General features: G+C 38.7%; 1 protein-coding gene across 1 annotated transcript in view; it reads right to left on the bottom strand.

The window, feature by feature from the left end:
* The window catches only part of thsd7ba (thrombospondin, type I, domain containing 7Ba), a 448,905-nt gene that overhangs the window by 185,868 nt on the left and 240,782 nt on the right, over positions 1-22,255 (bottom strand). The window contains exon 13 of the mRNA XM_052026976.1: positions 17,682-17,860. Within this exon, the coding sequence (XP_051882936.1) occupies positions 17,682-17,860 (179 nt within the window). The remainder of the gene's footprint in view (positions 1-17,681; positions 17,861-22,255) is intronic.

The following is a 22,255-nucleotide window of genomic DNA, read 5'->3' on the forward strand; positions in this document are numbered from 1 at the left end:
ATATCTTGTATTTATATAGTATCTCTCACACCACTTTTAGGATATCCCAAAGTGGTTTACAAGAAACAAAGTACTTTTGATGTGTATTACAGTTATAGTACAGGAATGTGAGATATCTGTGCCCCTCATGAAGTTATTTTTTAAATCAAAGAGAAAGGGCAGATTAATAGCATTTATTTTCTGAACTGTGGACTCCTCTAGGTTGTCAAATGATTTGATGTAATGAGATCCATTAACATCCACATTCGCATTAACTAATACAGAATCTCAATCAATGTTTCTCAACAATTCCAGGATATCAGATTCATAAAATACCTCAAAATAATCAGTAACTTCAGACCCACAAAACACCCCAACCTAATACCTAATACCTAAAAAGCTTTTACTGACAGCTACTGACTTGCGGAAAATACTGTTCCCTATATCTTAAATGCAAAGGCAGAAGGATAAACAATAGGTTATCAAGAGCCAGGACCCAGACGATAGGTAATGGATACTGTTCTTGACAGTTTTGAGACCAGAAAAATGGACTCTTTTGGACCGGTTGTTTTGGCGTAAAGATTACTAATTTTCTTCCAGCTTCTTATGCACAACTTGCTCTGCCCAGCATGTGTCATTTGCACTGATCAGATGTGAATGCAGCAGATAAATGACGGAGTCATTCCTGGAACAATGCTGATTTGACGTCAACGCTGCAAAATCAGTCCACGACCATTCAGCTAATGCTTCATGTTAGCCATGCGTGGAGATCCCAGCTTCAGCAGCAAGAAGAACCCTTTCTTCCTGTGCTATTTAAAGCAATCTTTAATGATGCAGGATTTTGCTGTCTAATTGGAAGAGGAATAGGTTGTTTACAAGTGTGGTGTTTGATATTTGCAGAAGTGCTAAAACTCTAATATCTTCAGGGGGAACTGTGGCTGTGGTTTGAACTCTCTTTAACTACAACCACTAGCCATATCCTTTCCCTGTCGGAAATGCTGACCACTTCAATAGGGGTCACAAGACAGGAGTTGCAGAGCAGGGCAACCTGTCAGAAGGATTTGAAAGAAAAGTCACTTAAACAAGATGTGGTATCTACCAGAGGTGTTTATGAAGCAGTTCTCTTGTATAAACCTCTGCAAAGAACAATAATCATGGAGACTTGCCTTCAGTAAAGAAGTGCTGACTGAGATATGTTACTGATTGTTGCAACAGAGCTAGGCAGGAACTGCTTTCAGATGGCTGTTAAGGCCACAGTAGGCAGGAACATTTATGTCACTGAATCCTTCCAGTCTGCTGCTGGCAATATTAGTAGTCTATTTTAATTAGTATGACTCCGCTGCTTTAGGGAAGCTGTGGAAGTTCATCACCTTGCTTCGTTGAGAGCAGCAGGCAGCTGGAACAGGGTGGCACCAGGATTGTAGGTTTATCAATGATGCCTGACAACTCCATGCGAAAATCTGGAAATGTATCATAGCAGCATAAGTTCCACTCATTTGGTGTACTATGTGGTCTGTAACCACATAGACTAGATCCCGATGGTCAGTGCTGGACTTTGGGGAGCTGGGGCTTGACTACTTAAGTTGCAGGATGAATGTCAAGAAATTTCAGCTGAGTTACTGGTGAGACAAACCCAATTGCAGAAGAGTAAAAATTATTTCTTATTAATTGTCAGAGTTTGCAAACATCAGAGGACTTTTCATTTCTGGAAGGGGAGAAAAGCGTAAATAACAATTTTTTTTAACTTTTTAACAACGTTTTATACCTGCTAATAATGATGTTGTCTTCTGGCTTAGGTTGAGAACCAGCACCTGTACTTCTTCAGCTGTCAGATATTATTCTTCAGCAGGGATCAAGAGAGGACAAGGTTCACTCGGTATTAATGGATCAGAGATGGGAGCTGTTTCATTTCCTCCCTCATCCAGTCTGGTTGAGATGGGGCACTAAAATTCAGCTCATCTACTTGAAATCTGTGCAGGCACTTCCCACTGTGCACCATTGTTCCTGGTCTCTGTGGGCTGCTGACTAGGGACTCATGTTCATTGAATCCTTTGTGTATTTCTGCTTCTGCCAACATGGCCATTTTCTTTCTTTCTCTCTGTCTCTCTGTCTCTCTCTCTCTCTTCTGGAGCAGAGGCATCCAGTGCTTCAAGAGCTGTTGGCAGCTCATGTGTTAGGGAGAAGGAAGGGGTGGTGGGACGGACGCCACGATTGCAGGTTTTCCAATGGTGCAGAGTACCAGTGACCTCACAGAGGTTCACATGAATATTAGAGACATAAATCTGTAAACTTGTACTTAAATTATAAGTTTCCACAAACTTGTAATTTAAGTAGGATCTTACCCATGACCTGTGCAATTCCTGTGGACCTTCTATCTTTACCTCACCATGCCAAACCAATGTAACATTTACTTACTTACTAACTATGACCACCAAAGCCATGCCAGTTCCCAGCAGAGCAATTCCATCAATCCCACTCCCCCTCTCCGTACTTCACTACAACCTATTCTCTCTGACATTCCCATCAACCCTCTTTCAGTTTCTTTCCCACTTATTTACACTTAGGGTAACTTACAGTACTCAGTTAACCTAATAAGATGTCTTTCAAATGCAGAATGAAGCCAAGGCACCAGAGAGAAACCAGAAGCACTAGCTGCTGCGCCATCATGCCACTACGATAAGACAATAATTGTTCTGTATTCACTTGGCATCTGAATCCATGAGATACTACATATAAAGCGGCAGCAATAGGGGCTTGCTGGTTGATGGGCAGCAGCAGGGAGAGGTGGAGTGCCAGTGGTGGGATCACAAATGCTGTCTCCTGAAAACGGACTGCTGACCCTTGCTTCACAGTGCCACAGCCATCTGACCAGAGATGTTGGAAAACAGACTGCTGGACTGCCATAACATCTAAAAGATCCTTTCAATCTTAGTGCACACAGCTTTCACCACAGACATCCAAGCTTCCACTGCACCAGTCAGCCATTGGAAGGTGAGATATCAACCACCTGACGCTGCATGATGATTGAGTTCACAAGTGTTAAAATGGCATGGAGTATTGAGTTCCATATTGGAACGGATGGACTCATGTCTTCAGCTAAAGCTGTGTGCAGGGTAGAATATGAATGTGGCATTGTTCCTTAACATTCAGTGTTTAAGGCAAGTTGGCTAAAGAAACAATCAATTCATTGTGGGTTCCCATCTGTGGGCTGTCACATTGAACTTTTCAGCTGATTTATCAGGACTGGAATCATCGGCAAACTCTGCAGAGCTGACACATGTGGAAGGAACGTTGGAACAGGAGTAAACCACTTATGCTTTTGTGTATGCACTGTCATTCACAGTTCACCTGTCCATACCCTTTCCCCATATCCCTTAATATCTTTGCTAATCAAAAATCAATCTCAAATGTAATATTAACAACAGACATTATCAAATCAAAAGATTTATACCACATTCTGTGTCCAGTAATGATTCCTATATCTATTCCCAACAACAGCTGGCTCTAATTTTCAGACCAAATCCCAAGGACAAGAGAAGTTTGTCTCTATGTACCCAATCAGTTCTCCATGCTACTTTGAAAGCTTCCAGCCAGTCATTCAGGAAATCCTACTTTATTTCCCGTCAGTTTTCCTTGTAATTTAACCCCTGGAATCCGATCTGGAAACTATATGATGTACTCCTCCAAATCCAAAATATTTTTCCAAAGGTATGCTGTACTATGGAGTACAAGACTGCTCACAGACTCCAGGTGTGGTCTAACCAGGACTTTGTATAGCTGTGTCGTAATTTCTATACCCTTATCCTCCAGTCCTCTAAGTACAAAGACCAGTGTTCTGTTAGCTTTTCTGACTATTTGCTGAACCCATGTATGACATTTCAATGAGTTTTTTGCATCAAACCTGTAGAACAGAAAGACCTAGGGGTATGAGCATATAGTTCCCTGAAAGTGGTGACGCAGGTAGATACGGTGTTGAAGAAGGCATTTGGCATGCTTGCCTTCATCGGTCAGGGCATTGAGTACAAGAGTTGGAATGTCATGTTACAGCTGTAAGAAGTGGTGTGAGACCATACTTGGAGTACTGTGTGCAGTTCTCGTTGCCTAGCTATTGGAAGGATGTCATTAAGCCGGAAAGATTCACAAAGATATTACAAGGACTGGAGGGCTTGAGATATAAGGAGTGTATGGATAGGCTAGGGATTTTTTCCCTGGAGCGTAGGAGACTGAGGGATGACCTTATAGAAGTATATAAAATAATGAGGTGCATTGATAAGCTGAATGGTCAAAATCTTTTTCCCAGGGTGGGAGAGTCTAAAACTAGAGGGCTTAGATTTAAGGTGAGAGGGAAAAAATTTAAAGGAAAGCTGAGGAGCAACTTTTTCACACAGAGGGTGGTTGGTATGTGGAACAAACTGCTAGAGGAAGTGGTAGAGGTGGGTACAATTACATTTGAAAGACCCTTGGACAGGTACATGGAGAGGAAGGGTTTAGAGGGATATGGGCCAAATGCAGGCAAATGGGACTAGCTCAGGTAGGCAACTTGATCAGCTTGGATGAGTTGGGTCAAAGGGCCTGTTTCCATGCTGTACATTTGTATGACTCTAGGACCTCATATCACTTTGGATTTCCTCTGTTATTTTTCCAGAGAGAAGGGAAAGATAAAGAAACTAAAGAGAAAGGAGATTAGCACAGAAAAACAAGAGACAGAATCAGTTTGGGTGGAGCTAAGAAACAGTACCGAAAACATTGGTGGGATTAAAACGAAAATGCTGGAAATACTCAGCAGTTTAGCCAGCATCTATGGAAAAACAGAGTTAATGTTAGGGGCAACGTCACTTCTTCAGAATCTTTACTCTGTTTTGTCTCTCTACAAATGTTGCCTACCTGCTGGGTATTCCAGCCTTTTCTGTTTTTATTTCAGATATCCAGCATCTGCTGTTTTCTGCTTTACAGACATTGAATGCAACAGGTGTCTAAAGGCCCCTAAACAGTAGTTGTAATGCAGAGCCTGGTATTCGTCAAATAATAAAATATGCATGTAACAAGCCTCATACAATAATCATGGGGGATATTAATCTACTTATAGACTGCAAAAACCAAATCGGCAGTAATACTGTGGAGGATAAATTCATGGAGCATATAAGAGATTGTTTCCCAGATCAGCATGTTGAGGAACAGGATATTTTAGATGTAGTACTGCGCATTGATAAAGAGTTCGTTAACAATTTAGTAGTTAAGGGGCGTTCAAGGAACAGTAATCATAATATGATGGCATAACATATAATGGTTGATCAGAAGAGAATATAATGGAGAATAAGGAATGCAGAAAATTTAAACAAATATTTTGTGTCCATTTTCACAGAAAATGACACAGAAAACCTCTCAGACATAGTGAATATCACATCTGAAGTGAATAAGGAGGTGAAAGAAATTAGCAATAATAAAACAAAAATAGTGGAGAAGCTAATATTAATCTCCATGACCTGATAACCTACACCTTTGGGTTTTGAAGGAGACGGCTGTGGTGAAAGCAGATGCATCAATTGTTATCTTCCAAAATTTCATAGATTCAAGAACAGATAGATTGGAAGGCAGCAAATGTAGCCCCACTATTTAAGAATGGAGGGAAAGAGAATGGGCAATTACAGAGACTGTTAGCCTGAGACCAATAATAGGGAAAATGTTATATTCTATCATCTTATTGAAGGGTGGAGCTGGCATTTGGGCCAAATGGCCAACTCTGCTTCTTTTTCTTATGCTCTTATGTTCATCAGTTACATTTTTATATTTACCTGCATTGAAATCCATTCACTCAAATAATAATGTGTAACCTTCTACAAATGTTTTGGTGTTGAACCAGCAGAGCTATATCAGAACAAGGATGCTACCCCTCACCATCAGTGCTTGAGTCCAGATGAAGGATCTTGGCCCAAAACGTCAATTGTCCATTTCCCTCCACAGATGCTGCCTGACCTGCTGAGTTCCTCCAGCTGTTTGTTTTTTGCTACAAATGCCAGTATCTGCAGTATCTTATGTCTCCATTTTTTTTCTCCCTCATCTGTTCTCATTCATGCCCCACTTACACTTCAGCTGTGATTAATATATTTTCACCATTGTCTCTCAGCTGGCACTTCAGCACTTGTATTGCCTGCTCTCTCTCATGATCTGCACCCTATCACTAATGTTCTTCTCTCCACCCATTCCCCAGCTTAAACTACATTTCATTTATAACTTTCCTAGTTCTGATGGAAGATCATTAAACTGAAGCACTAACTCTATTTCTCTCTCCACCGATGCTGCCTGACCTGCTGGGTATTTCCAGAATTTTCTGTTTTCCAGATTTCCAGCATCTGCATTTTTTGTTTGCCCATTTTCTCCAATTAATACTCCTTTGCAATATAACAATTATATCGATACTGCTGACAAAGCATCCGGTCTCTGTGCCTTCAGCAAACTTGGATTCATGACTTTCTATCCTAATATTGAAATCTTTTAAGCATATTGTGAATGGTTGATCCTCAACACAGTCTTGCACAACCCTACTTGTCATATCCTGCCACTCTGAGTATGTGCCCACTTTCCGTGCCTCTCAGCAATTTTTCAGCCAGAAAAATAATTTACCTTCAGTCAAATGAGCTTCAATTTTTCCATTTAGGACTTTATCAAATGCCTTCTGGAAATCAATATAAATAACATTCATAAACAGAGTAGCGGATCAGTTGTTAGGAGATGGGATTTAATATTGCTTTCATAGATTTTAATTACACATAATGTTAATATATTTTTAAAGATACTAAGTGCATGTCTGTGAGGTTTTTCACCCAACACTGACCGCATTTGTGACCTGCTACAAATATTTCAGTATAGAACTGGGCAGAACTGCTGTCCCTCACTAAAGCCAACTTTGCAAAGTACCCTTGCTGTTAATTTGAATCACTGACTATTTTTCAGTAACTTAGAGAGAGATACAAAGATTTGGTGGCAGAAGAGTTTATTGATAAAACTATGAAATTTAAACCCCATGCCTGAATGAAATACAAATAGATTATTTATTTTGAAGGTTTCCTGTTCTTCTGTGGGAAGAGGACCTTTTCTCCACTTCATCAACAATTATAACTCTCACCTGTGATCAGTTATGGCTTGAGCCAAATTCCCAAAATTAATGGAATGACTTCCACCACCAGTTACAACCACAAGGCACCTCTACTAATAAAAGGTAGCAATCAGAACTACTTAGCTTAATTTCAACAGTCTGCTCATAAAGCCCTACCCTATGATATGCACTATGGCCAGAAGATCCATGATTGTACCCCTCTATGTGGACTGTGCTTTTGCAAAGAAGATCTGGAAAAGAATGCATGGGTCCTTGTTGAGATTCGTACCAAGTTTCTGTGTAACATGGGACTCTGGTCTCTGGCCTTTCCCAGGGACACATACCACATAAAGAGCTGCTTGAAGATAGTCAACTTAGCAAAAGACGCACTTTGATCTGCCTGAAACTTGTTGGTCTTCTAGTACAATGAGATGAAGGTAAACAATTGCTGCTATTTGGCATACATCAGGCTGCAGGAGTTTGTGCCAAGGGGCACACTAAAATCTGGTACCACAAACACAAAGGCTTTGTGGGTCCTGCAATCTAAGGTCCTGCCACTGCTGGAGACTGACGGGCTGAGTTCTGTGTAACAGCCCTGTAAACGCTTGAAAGGAGGTCACGTGAATGGTAATGGTGCATTGTAGATAGAATGTATTAACTGTATGAAGCTAGAACCTGACCTGATGAGACTGGATGAGACCAGAAACATAAATCAATGAAATCCATGAACTGCTTTTATATTTCTTGCATATATTTCTCATTAATAAAATTTAATTTTGAAATTTAAAAGAAATCATGATTGTGCCAATTGAATGCTGAGGAAGCAATGATGAGGTTAGTGCATAATTTTTGTTGGTCATCATGCAGTCTGTCAAATGGAGTTAATCACACATTTTCCAGTTCTATCAGTTTAAGTCCCTGAGCATAAAGGAGAAAACCTGAGCTTGAGTTCAGAAGAAGTCTCAGTGGATTGTTGCTGAATCAGAAATTATGACTTTTGAATTTTTGGTATTGGCAGGGATAAGTAACTAACTGGGTGTGTTGGTCTGCAGAAATGCTGGCATTGAATCACTTAACCTTCCAGTGAATTTGGAGGAGTTAGTGGAGACAGCTTTGGTGGTATTTTTCTCGCACCTTAGAACAGACACTTTATTCTGAGCTCTCTCATGGGAGGAGATTACCAGGCAGACAGAGATTTAAGGATGTGCTCAATCTTTCTTGCAGAAGTGCAAAATCCCCATTGACTCTCACAAACCTCAGGCTCATAACGACTTCAAGTGGGGGAGAAACATACAGAGATCACATTGACAACTTTGGGAACGTGCATTGGGAGCACACAGTTGTCCTGCAAAAGCAGCGGAGTGGAGCACACCACCTTTTAGACTACCCACCTGCAAACCCCCTCCACCGCGAGCCACTTCCTGCCCCATACATGGTTCCCACATTGGCATTGTTAGTAACTTTAGAGCATATAAAAGCAGAGAGGAAGCAAGTTATCCTTGATCCTGACCAAATGCCTTAGAAAAAGAAGAAGAAGTGATAAATGATGTGTGTTTAGAGTTACAATTTTCGTTTCATATTCAATTTGCTCCAATTTGACTTTGGTTTGCTCATCCTTGTGAATTACTAAATAACTGTTCAAGAATTGTTTGCGTAAATAAAAGCAACCATTATTTAGGATTAATAAAAGCTACTCAAGTTTAAAAATTTCCTTAAAGATCAAGTGTTGCTCTTCATGATGTTTATAAAATAAAATAATTTAATTCTAAGATTGGCAATCTTTAATAGGTTGGCATTTGTTAATCCCAGAAGCTTCAATACTTTAATAACTTCAAGATGAAATAAACTATATTTTACCAACTACTTTGTTTATAGAAGCAGGTTGACATATTAGATTAATGCATTAGTATGAATGCATCCATTATAAAGTCATTAAAGTAACAGGCTGATTCCCAATAGCCAATCATAAAGCAATACACAACATAACACTATCATCTTTTAAACCAAGAAATAAATTATAATCTGTGCTCTCTATTCCCTGTAAAGTTCACATATCCCTGGCAGAAAGTACTCTAAATGCAGAAAATAAATCTTCTACCTGTCACATTTTTCAGAACAATTTCCAACAGCTGTGACATTCACTTACAAACATCTGCTATAGAGAGTATGACAGCAATGGCTGCTTCGAACAAAGCAAACATTAAAGATAAATAAGTATTTTGAAAGTGCTTTCAAAATATTATTTAACATTACTAGATTTTTTAAAAATTATCATTATAAACTTGCAGAGCATGAGAGCAGTCATTGATTCTAGCACAAAATGTTTCAGCAGTTTGAACCAAATGAAAAATTATTACACTTGTGGCGACTCACCGTCTAGTCGGGCGAACCGGCTCGGCAGTCGGGTCGCGCGGTGTCGGAGCGACGAGGCCCAAGATGGCGGCGGGCCTCGTCTTTCCGAGTGACTTGGATAACCCGCACGCGGGAAAGTCCTGATGACGTAGGACTTACGTCATTGCCGGTTTTTTGGGCGGGAGTTTTCTCCCTTAAAGGGCCCGCGCAAGGCGGGAAAATAAACCAGTTCTGTTTGGCAATCCTCCGAGTGAGTCTTGTTTTATTCCGCGGTAGCAACCGCTACACACTAGTTTCAACAAACTCAGTCAGAAATTACTTGAGAAACATAATCAAAATATAACAGGAATACTTTGTTTGTTCATTATGACCAATTTTTTTAGTTGGACAATTTTTAATACTTTTCTTAATTCAAAACCTATCACAATGCAATTAAGTTGACCATTCTTTTCCACCAGACTTCTATTATTAATTCTATGAGGTATCAAAAAATGTTACTTTCTGTGTCTAATTCTCCTATTTTTGTCTCAGTAAAATGTAATTTAAGCACTTTATGGCTGAGCAGTTGGTACAGTACGCACTTGTAGATAGTGTATACTGTGCTAACTGCTTGATTAATTTTGATGATATGTGGAGGGAAACTATTCTCATCAGTGCAGAGAAATTGAATCAAAAAATCCTCTTGTGGGTAATGATTAGAAAGACATAGCTCCAGAACTAACAACCACAATTTATTTTACAAAGAACTACTGTCATTCTTCATTCTCTGTGACAAAGTTAATGATCACTTAGAACATTAAACAGCACAACACAGGGACAGGCCCTTCAGCCCACAATGCTGAGCTAAACTAATTAAACTAGTAATTAAATGCCTAACTAAACTAATCCCTTCTGCCTACACAAAATCCAAATCTCCCTATTCTTTGCACATTCATATGCCTATCTAAGGGGCTCTTAAACACCTCTATTGTATTTGTCTCCACTGCCACCTCCAGCAGTGCATTTCAAGTGCCCACCACCCTCTGTGTAAAGATGTTTAATTTGAAGTTATTTAATTTTATCACTTTGGAAACTCCAGATCTACAGTCAGCCATATCATCCCACATTTCATGATTAGTGAAATTGCAGTTAATTTTGGTCTATGATGTGCAAAGAACAATTTCAAATGTGCTCTTGGGGCATGAACAAGGCCCCAAGGCCCCTAGTTGCTTGCAGATGATGTTGTTTGGCCTTTTCCCTTAACAGCTGGAATTCCTGTTGTGGTCCTACCATAGATATGTAATTACTGGGTTTGAGCCCAGCAAGCAAGGAGGATAGAATGCGTCTTAACAATGTACTCATACTGTTCCTTTTGTTCTGAAAGTAAAGATCACAGAGGAGGGAAATGGTATGAATGCAGTTTTGGTGAATGAACTTTACTGATGAAAAGTTGTCAGCCTGAAATGTTAACTCTGTTCTTGCCACAGATGCTGCTTGACCTGCTAAGTACTTCCAGCATTTTCTGTTTTTATTTCGCTTTTCCAGCATCTACAGTTTTGTTTTACTTTTTGATTACTGCACTCAGTATATTGCTACAACTGTTTCATTGTAGAACTAGCCATTTCTTGGATGTGCTCCCACTCCAACTTTGCTTAATAAAGTACACTTGTTTTTTTTACTGGAATCACCTACTATTTTCCAATATCTTAAAGAGATTTATCAGGTGCAGACACAAGGGATGGCAGATGCTGGAATCTGTGGCAACAAACAATCTGCTGGAGGAACTCAGCCAATCCAGCATCTTCTGTGGGGCTGGGGAGGTGGTGAAGGAATTGTCGACATTTTGGGTCAAAACCCTGCATCAGGACTGAGGGTGGAGATGGAAGATAGCCAGTAGAAAGAGGAGAGGGACAGTAGCAAAACTGGGGCCAGAGGTGATTGGTGGACTGAGGAGTGATGGAGCCAGAATAAAGGAGGGGGGAGAGTGGAGTTGAGAGTCAAGAGGCAGGCGGATGATAGGTGGAGGCAGAGAAAAGAAAGGCAGATGGAGATAGGTGGGCAGAGGGGAGAGTGAAGGTGATAAAAGGGAACAGAAAGGCTACCAGTGCAGGAATCTGATAAGTAAGGAAGGTGATAAAAGGAACCATTAGGGAAGAGGTGAAGTGCACATGGAACCAGATGGAGAAGGGGGGGGGGGGGGGAGGGAATCCTGTGGGTAAAATGTGTTGTCCCTGAAAAACTTGGACCACCTTCCATACCTCTGAGCTACATCTCTGTCTGATGGCAGATATCAAAATGAAATTCATCACCACTTTCAGAAGGCCAGCACAACCTCTAGCCGTCTGAAGGAAAGAGTGTTTGAAGATCAAGACCTCATACCTCATACCTCATATGTGGCACCATGCTCACGATCTATCAAGCAGCAGTGTTTCCTGCTCTCCCGCCTAGCAATGAGGCCCAATTATTCTCTGTTGGCTGCATGGACATGCCTCTCACCAGTCTCCTGAAACGGACACTATAATCTGAGCTCTTTCACTGGAAGGACGTTGCCTGGTGAACAGGGGAAAAGGTTCAAAGATGCTCTCAAAGTCTCCTTGAAAAAGTATAACATCCTCACCAACCCATTGGAATCCCTGGCCCACTCAAAGTGAGGAAGGAGCATTCAGAATGCCATTGAAAACTTCAAGTCTAAGCACTGCGAGCACACAAAAGCCCAGCACAAGGAGCAGAAGGAGTACACCAACTACCCAGCTGCCCACCCATCAAATACCTCCTGCCACATCTGACGCAGAACCTGTGGGTTCATCACTGAGCTCATCTTTTACCTTTGAACCCAAAGGGATTGCCTACCAAAGATGAGAGAGACAGCAATGAGTTGGGCAATGAAATTATGAAATTTAAATCCAATGTCTGAACTCACATAATTAATTTCAGGTGTGAACACTCTCTTTTGAGATAATACATGGACGTGTGCAGAGGGACGATAAGCTATGTGATTCAGCTGAAGTAATGCATATTGTGCAAATAAAGACACCCAAGCCATTGGATTGTCTAAGAAATGGAGACAATGAAGATCAGGTTTTGGAACATTAACTAGACTTATGATAAGATGTCACTATATCTCATTGGTCACAAGAAATAAGATTTGCACACTGTCATTAAACCCCGGACTTAGATCTGAAATGTTAACTGTTTCTCTTTCCTTAAATGCTGCCTAACTTGCTGAGTGTTGCCATCATTTCCTGCTTTTATTTCAGATTTCCAGCACTTACAGATTTTTTTTATCTCCTGTTTCCCAAACTTCTGCTCTCATCCCAACCACAGCAAGGATAAGACTTCCCTTGTCCTCACCACACCAGCCTCCACATTGAACTCTCCAACATACCTCCCCCCTCACTTCCTTCTTCCCCCCACCACCCCACTCCCCCAACTACCACACCAACTCTAGAACATATATGTTTTTTCAATCATTTTTCCAGTTCTGATGAAGGATCATTAACCTGAATTGTTAACTGCGTTTTTCTCTCCACAGATGCAGCCTAGCTTGCTAAGTTCCTAAATATCCTCAGCATTTTCTGTTTTTATTACAAATAGGTGACACCTGGCTCAATCTAACTGGAGACATCTCCCCAAAATAGGAAAGAGCCTGAAGAATTCCTTCAGAATGCCAATGGTCTGGTTTAGTAGAATGTTAGTGACACTTTGAGTATTCCCTGTTGAAGCTGATAGCATTCTCTGAAGGCATATGTTTGATGACATGTGTGCAGCTGATAACAACTTGCATCTGGGGAAATTAGGTCTCTATATAAAAATTGATAGCTCTGTCACAATGTTGAGCTGTGCTCATATAATAGCTTGTGAATTAGTGACTGGTGGACAGATGACTGTTTAATGTTGTGTACATCCAGCAATAAAGTCTTAAAGATCCCTGTGGCATACTGGTGGAGGGTGGTTGCTACTCTCACAGACTGCTGGAGATAGGCTCCAGTTTGGTGACAACATGTGATCAACCTTGAAAATTAACTAATGAGTAAAGTATAGTTCTTGAGGAAACTACCTCTTTATAGGTTAAGAAACAAGCACCCTTCATCTTATTTTTTTTCAATCAATTCACGCTGGCAGGGCCAGAATTCATTGTCCTAGTTATCATTGGGTCATTTCAGGGAGAGCTAGGAGTCAACCACAGTGTAATGGAGTCATGGGTCATAAATAGGCCTGAATGGGGAAGGATTGTAGATTCTTCTCTGCCAGAGTAAATCAGATGGGCTTTCATGACGACAGGTCATCATCACTGATGATGGTTGTCTTTTTTTTAATTCCCAATTTACGTAATTATATGAATTTAAATTCTAAGCTATTGAGATTCAAAGGCATGTCTTCAAATCAATAATCCTGGGTTTTGGATATCAGTACTTTAACTACTAGTCTACTTTATGAAAATAAATAGAACTTAGACTTATAGGTAAATGCCAGTTAATTGTAACTTATTTAGCCTCCCTCCCAGAATTGCTATTACAAATGTTCCTCTTCCTCCTCTATGCTGTACAAGTAGGTCAGAATCAATTTTATTGATGAATACCTGAAGATTGAAAGATAGATATCAACGAGTAATAATACAAGCTTTGGGAAATAACACAAAAAAAATCATTAGCTATTTTACACCAAAGCTAAGCCAATTATGATGGTATATCAATAAATCCAGATTTTCCCAAGAAACAACAATGTTTCCATGGTAACCATTAGGGAGATTAGGGCTTCTACACAAGTATGCATGATCATGATCATGCATACTTGTGTGGAAGTTTGGGATGAGAGCAGAAGTTTGGATCCCCTGGACTTCAGGTGATTTCCTGATTCCACATGGAGTCCAGCAGCAGAGCACCAGCTTCCTGGAATTCCCCAGCAATGGCAGAACTTAAATGCATTTCATTGTTTCGAAGTGTTTTTAATGGCATTATGTTTAACTTTTTATTTAAGAATATTTAAAAATAAGAATGCTTGATGGTTTTGGGACCTTTGTGCAAAATATTCTAATTATTTGGAAGCTTGATAGTCATTTATGGATAGAGCAGGTTAATCAGCTGTTAAAACATGAGTCATAGAGAGATAAAGTACAGAAACAGGTCCTTCAGCCCACCGTCCACTCATTTAAAATAATTCTACTTTACTCCCATTTTTTTAAAATCTCCCCATATTCTCATCAACCTCCCTCAGTTTCTACTACTCACTTACACACTGGGGATAATTTACAGTGGCCAATTATCCTACCAAACCACACATCTTTGGGATATGGGAGGAAGCAGGAGCACCAGACGGAAACCCACCTGGTCACAAGGAGAAGGTGCAAACTCCACACTGACAGCGGACAGCGCCTGAGGTCAGGATTGAACCCAGGTCTCTGGCGCTGTGAGGCCTTACTAGTTGCACCATTGTGTTGCCCATTTGTGTGGACACAGTTCAGTCGAATTCCACCATGTGGTGCCAATTAAGACTGAAAGTTTCCTGCAATGCTAAAGAACATCACTGGTCACCTTGGATACAACTTCAATCAACAATGTTACTGCTTGAAAGTTGAATGTCTGACATGAAACTAAGATAGTAAGTGCTTTTGCTTATTTGGGTAGTTGTTCCCAGCCATTGCTTTCAAATTCAGAGGAAAGTCTTTATGGCTGCTATTCAGGAATGTGCTATTCAGGAGTGCAACACTTCATCAAGCTCTTCCTCAAATCAGAACAAATCTAACTGAAAATAATTGGGAAAAGAGAGAAGAAAAAGTCTAATTCGTAATTGCCTGCCTTTAACATTAATATTCTATTTTGTATTTTCTAAACTCATCTCAGCTACAGACTTGATTTTGGTGTAATTCAGTTTCTTCCTCCTGCAGTAAAAGTGATTGAATACCATCTATATGGGCAGATTAAATTACAGCAGCAATGAGTCCTACTGTAATTTTGGTCTCCATATGTCATACACTCAAGCCTGATTTTGTCAGCTGCCGAAGACTTTTTCAGTCAGGTGAAGAATTTTTTACAGTTCTCAAGACATGCCTGTGAGGAAGTGAATCATACTTTCTGAAGATGACTTAAACTTACTGTTTTATGTGCAGCGTCTTCAGAATCCTCTAACCACTGGTAAATACAAGCATCACTAAAGGTCCACCTAGGCTGATTTACATCATTAACATTCAAGGTAAAGATAAGGGAATGCTCTCCCCTCAAGTAAGTTGAAATATGAGACAGTTACATGGGATATTTATGGTGAAACCAGTGACCTAATTTATTGCACTTCATAAAACTAAAACAAAAAAGATTAAACTATTTAATTTTGTATTTTAAACACACCACCTTCATATTATCACTTATTTATCACCCTTCAAGGCTATGGTTATTGTTTTATTTTAAGTGACAAAAGGCAATAAAAGATTATAAAATGTTTGAAAGCCTGAAGCTTAAATTAGCTTTACATCGCAACTGCAGATGAAGCCAAGCGTTTAATACAAAAGTGTCACTGTATTATGCACATTTAACAAGCTGTAAAAAGCAATCACACATTCCATGCACAAGTGATAAGCATTTGTTTACCTTCAGGCCATGCTTTCAACAGGTAACTCTTTAATTTACTCTATACTTTCAAGCAGGCTTTCTTGAGCCTTAGACATCATGAGAACAATGCGCCTCTAAATGTTATTTAATCCTTGGAGTTTTTTTGAAAAGAGTGTCCAAGTACTTCTGCTAATTTTAATTTTATTAAATGATTAATGACTAACAACCTTGTTGTATTACCTGGACAATGTCTGCAAATAAGACTGATACTTTGGGTGCTCAAAAGACAAGTTGGAAACTTATATTGTGTTAAACTTTATTTTGTTGGTGTGGCATTGCTAATACTGGCAACTTTAAAAAAGTATTTTGTTTTGCTTTTGCACTGTTAATGTAATGTCCTTGATATACAGGAGGAGCACACAGAGAGGTGTGTTATATTCTTCATTCAGGATGTATTTCATGTATTAATATGGAAAGGTCAACCATATCTTTTCCTCTTCTTCACCATTCTTCTCTAGCTCTGGGGTAATCACCTCTAATATGTGGTTTAAAATCCTTCCTCCTCCATTATAGTGCACCATCTCTCTGGAGAGATCTGTGATTAACCTATTTCCAAAATCTCCCACATGCAATTTCCAGATAACAGATATTTGTAGCAACCTACCAAATAAAGACTGGAAACTCAAATAAGTAAAAGTGGTTTCAAGTGAACCACGGTTCAGGTCAATATCCTTATACTCATTCAGCCATACTTTCACAACTGAATGCTTTTTGCTTGCAGAACTCACTTAAATTCTCTCAAAGTATTAGCCACATAACCATTATCAATTTTTTATCAGGCCCACCCCATCTCAGAGGCAAATTCTTGTCAGCCTAAGTTTGTCACCTAAGCTACTCTTAAAAACTCACTGTCCTCACTCTGCTTAATCTGTTTCCCCAGCCACAGGTGTGATTAATTTTATTGTATTAAACTAAAATGCTTGCAAAGTGAACTTCAGTGAAGATGTAAAAGTGATGGAGGACTGTTTCTTTTGATAATCTTTCACTGAAATATTGTTTTTCTTTGGTGCTGAATGGTTAGAGAAAGAAATAAGAGGTGATGGAATAAAAGACTGGACTTCAAGAATAAGCACAAATGACACATAAACAGATGTGTAATAAAGGAGTGTAGATGGCATTCTGAAGAGCTACACAGTTTTAGCATAGCTTTGCAGGAATCAATACTTAATATGAACAATTACATTGAAATTACCAAATTAGAAACTGAAGAAGAAATTTATCAATTTAAAAACATACATTTAATAAAAGAATATTCATTCAGAGGACATGAATATCACTTCAAGCCATAAATACTTCTGAATTAATGAGACATTTGAAAATCACCTACATTGGTGGGTATGGAGTCACATATGGGCTAGACTGGTTAAGGGTAGCAGATTGCCTTTCCTGAAGGACATGTGTGAACAAAATGATTTCTTACAATTATTTGGTAGTTCCATAGTTGCCACTATTGATTAATAGCTTTTTTTATTACAGATTTAATTATACGACTCTCAATATCCAAGCCACTGTAGAAGGCTTTTAATTCATGCTTCTGCATCAGTAGTCCAGGCCTTGAATAGCAGACCAGTAACTTTCCAACATTCTATGATGCCTTTTAGTTTGAAGTATTGGACCAGTAGCACACAGATTATAATGGAGCACTCACTCATCTTTGATCATTTATTACACCTCACCTGATTCTTCACGTCTAGTTTAAGGCATGGACGACCACCATTATATGCCTTTTCCCGCAACCACTTGGATCTGATCTGTATTCCGCTTCCACAGGATTTGCTGCATGGAGACCAGTTTGACCACTCACTGAGCTTACAATCAGATGGACATGGCACACCACAGGTCTCTTCAATATACCCTAATTTGAATTGTTAAAAGAAAAATACAATCTCATTAGTGATTCAAAACTTTGCCACTGGCTATTGTAAAAACTCAATAGTAATGATAAGATATTTCTCCATCTCCGGATGTAATTTGGAAACAATCTTCTTCATCACTGATGATTTGAGTTATTAAAAAAATAACTGCAATCTGATCAATTTGGTTTGCTTGCCATTAAGACATAAATATATAAACTGGACCAGAACATAACCAACATATATTTGAGGTTACCTAAATAAATAATAAAGTTCACCATCTAAACATTCATTCCCTCTATCCCAGGTGTACCATAGCTGCAGTATGATCCATCTATAAAATGCACTATAATTACTTGCTGAGGTTACTCTGACAGCTGCTTCCAAATCCACAACCTCCACCCCAGGAAAGACTGGGGAAGGAGGCATACATGAAGTTGAACTGTTTGCAGGTTTCCTTCCAAGTCAAACTCTATCCTTACTTGGAAGTATGTTGCCGATTCTTCATTGTCATGGATCTAAATTCTGGATCATCCTACTCAACGGCTTTGTACAAATACTTCACCAGAAGGACTACAATGGTTCAAGAAGAGGTGGCTTGCCACCATCTTCACAAAGGCAATTGTGGTTGGGTAACAACTGTTAGCTTTGCCAAGGGTATCCACATCCCAAAAAGTGAATTTTTAAAATTACCAGGTAGAAAATAAATATCATTTTTTTAAAAAATGTAATGAAAAAATCAGCTCGGTGTTTTGCTTTTATAAGTATTTTATAATATTAGATTTGGTGTTGAAATATTACTTTAATCAATGTGGGAAAGATGGATATGAGGGTTAAACCATGAGGAAAGGTTGCATGGACTACTTTTGTATTGACTCAATTAGGAGATAAGATACAGATTGGCACTGAGTCTCAAAAGTCTGAATGGATTAACTTTGATCCTATATTTCTAAACTCAGAAATAAATTCCAATCCAAATCCAATGACAAAGTATGAATGGAGCTCATAAGTATTAACCAGTTTCTGACACTCTTTCTGGATATGAAGTTAAATAATTGTCCAGCAATAGCTTCTGAGCATCTTGATCAATTAGTAGTGATGTAAAACTCAGCTGGGTAAAATGAAGTACTTGAAAGTGTATTGTTTTTATGTACTTGTGCTCTGGATGTGGCAACACTGACAGAACCTTGTTTGTTGCCCACTCTAACGTTTCTGAAAGATCAGGCTCAGCCAGAGTCTCAGAGTTCTAAATTTCCAGCAGTGCAAGTGTTTGAGAAGGAACCAAGGATGCTGATACAATAAATAATGGAAGAAATTTGATAACATTTGAATTCAAAGATGATGACTAACCTGTGACAAGTCCGAGTGAAAAGATGTTCCCAGGTTATTTCTGCTTTTAGACTAACACCATATTCAGCAGGTAATTTTATAAGAGCCCTGGTTAGGGAAATTAATCCCACTGTCCTGTTCTGTCATTATAGCTATGCAACTTTCTCTCCCTCAAATACTTATTCCATTTCTCTCTTAAGAAATGGTCCACATCTCATCTGCTTTTGGTGGCAAAACATGCGAACAAACCTCTGAATCAAGACATTTCCTTATTCTCCTAATGGAAATGTAAGTGGGTGATTCTTTGTCAATGATTTCCTGCCAGAGTAAATAATCTTTTCTTAACTACTCATCTGTTTTAATATGAGAAATTAGGAATATATCCTGCATTTCTCACAATCATATCATTAATATGAGATGATATTGTAATTCAAGTCAATAATTTCATTCCCTTAATATGCCAAGATAATTTATATAGACTAAGTTTGGAATGATAAGCAGCTCAGACAAACACACAAAGCTACGAATTGGGAGCAGGTATAGACCCTCAGCCCCTTAAACTTGTTCCACCATTTAATAAGATCAGGGCCTCATTTCCACATTTCTCTCCGTGGCAACCTTTCAACCTCTTGTTTATCAAACATCTCCCTCTGACATTCAAAGATTCTGCTTTCACCACCCTATTAGAAGTGTTCCAAAGATTTGCAACCATTTGAGGGAAAACATTTTGCCTCATCTCTATCTTAAATGGACAACCCCTTATTTTTAAATAATGACTCTTAGTTCGAGACTATCCCATGAAAGGAAGCATCTTCTCCACACCCACCCTGATATTAACCTTAAAATTATCAATCTGTAATGTGTTCAACATGATTATACTGGAAATGACAAGTTACCTTGAAATCTCTTGGATTCCTGCCAAAGAATGATTGACAGGCATTATACAATTACAAGACACAAATTGGATGTACATCAGCATATTGCTACCGTTGATTTTGATATAATTAGGAATTAAGTGCCACACAAGGAATATTGAGTGAATATTTCTGTTTCATTGAAAACTCTATAGATTGTACCTTAACCCTAAATAAACCCAATTGACCCTTTATTCCTCTGTTCACCAGTTCCAAGCTTGACAAAGCCAAGAATAGAATTCTCATTTAAATGTTCAAGTCTCTTTTCTGTCACTTCCTCTGGCTCTACAATCTTTCATGATCACTTGTTCTGACCTTTTATCTCTGAACTGCACCATCCTGCTATTGGCAGCTACACTTTAAGCTGGCTTAGTCTCAAGTCATAGAATTTCTTCCTTAAACCTTTCTAATATATGTTCTTTGCCTTCAATAAAAAGCTCTTTAAACCCTACCATTTTTGACAATTTCTTGTCCTTTTTTATTATCTCCATTTATGATTTTGGCATGAAATATTATCTCACCATGTCTGATGAAGTGTCTTTTTTGTTGGACAAGCTTCATTAATGTATGTTGTTATTGCTGTGATATACCTTGGTATCACCCGATGAAGCTTACTGGAGGTAATCATTCATAATCTATCATTTATTTATAAGAAGTCACAATCATGAAAATTAGAAGATGACAAGTTCATAGCTACTGGCAATGTCAATTGTTTGCACTTTTCCTTTGGTACACAAAATACCACATCAATTTAGATAGAGCTATGAAATCACTGTCAGAAAACAAAGCAGCAGACTATTGAAAAATCAAGTCTTAAAATATGCTCATCCATTTGGGGGTTAGAGCTTATGAACATTATTTTCAGTAGTGTCAATGATAAGATAATAAAAGCTCCTGCCAGATTTCTCTCAACATTAAAATTTATCAGCACATAGACCTGAATTCACAGCATGCTCTATTATCCCTAGACCAAGGCTTAAATAAAACATTTTCAAAGAATTACTATGTTTGCACACTTTCTGCTTTAAAATTTCTATTTCTGACCTTATCCATTTTCAATCTGTCTTAACTGTTGGAGTGGTATTTGGGGCATGTAACATCTAGCATAAATGTCCAATATCAATAAATTAGGGCATAACAATTTGAAAATGATTCAAACATCCTTACAAAATTATATTTTGTATGTAAGGTGAGGCTTTTAATGAACAGGATCATCTACAGAACTAGCCTTTAAATTCAGCTCAGTTTCCTGAGGAAAATTTCAAATGTAACCCATTTGTAATGTTGCATGCATGCAACTTCAACTTGTTCATAATTCAACACGATTTTCCACTGAACTGGAAATTTCAGAGAGCAAAAGGATGTGCAGCAAATCAACTAGAAAGAAAATTACAAGTACAATGATAGAAAAAAATGGATTTCAATGTGGTTCTATACGTAACATGGAAATTTTTGATGTTGACTCTGTGGAGCACTGGTGGTGTTCTATTTTTAGCATTCAATTCTGTTCTAGTGAAAAGGTAAAAAAATGATAATATAGCTTCTTACTCCCAAAAATAATAAATTATTATGTTTATAAAATTGTGATAATGAAGAAGAATGGAGTTGGCTGCTTATATATATGATTTGCTAACCCACACTACTCTGTGTGATTTCAGACATCAGCAAGGGGCAAACTTTGTAAACAGAAAACACCACATAAATGCCAGGCGGCATCTCTTAAAGGGATGCTCCATTTGGCTGCAGCAAATGCGACTGGCTACCCTAACTTGAGAGTCACTGAAAAATTGCACATCTTGTGAAAGGACAATTTATCCCATTTTTTTTTTCAGATTAGTGCATGGTGAAAGACATGGAGAGGAAGAGTAATGAGTTCATGAGCACCAAACTCCAAAATAGAAGTGTAGGCACCAAATCAATGCTGCATTTTTTTGAATTTCACAACATGCCTGCTCTGCATAGTTCCACTGTAATTTACAAGGAAGACAAGGATGAGATATAACATTTTCATGATGCATCCATTAACCTTGTCTACACAGTTGAGTCATTGAACTTTTTGCAGTATTCCTTCCAAGCCCTTGAGGCCATTTGGAAGACCTGCTAACACCTTCACCACTATCCTGGGTAATGTAAATTCCAGACCAAATTAGCATG

The sequence above is a fragment of the Pristis pectinata genome, chromosome 1, assembly GCF_009764475.1.
Source record: "Pristis pectinata isolate sPriPec2 chromosome 1, sPriPec2.1.pri, whole genome shotgun sequence".
Lineage (NCBI taxonomy): Eukaryota > Metazoa > Chordata > Chondrichthyes > Rhinopristiformes > Pristidae > Pristis > Pristis pectinata.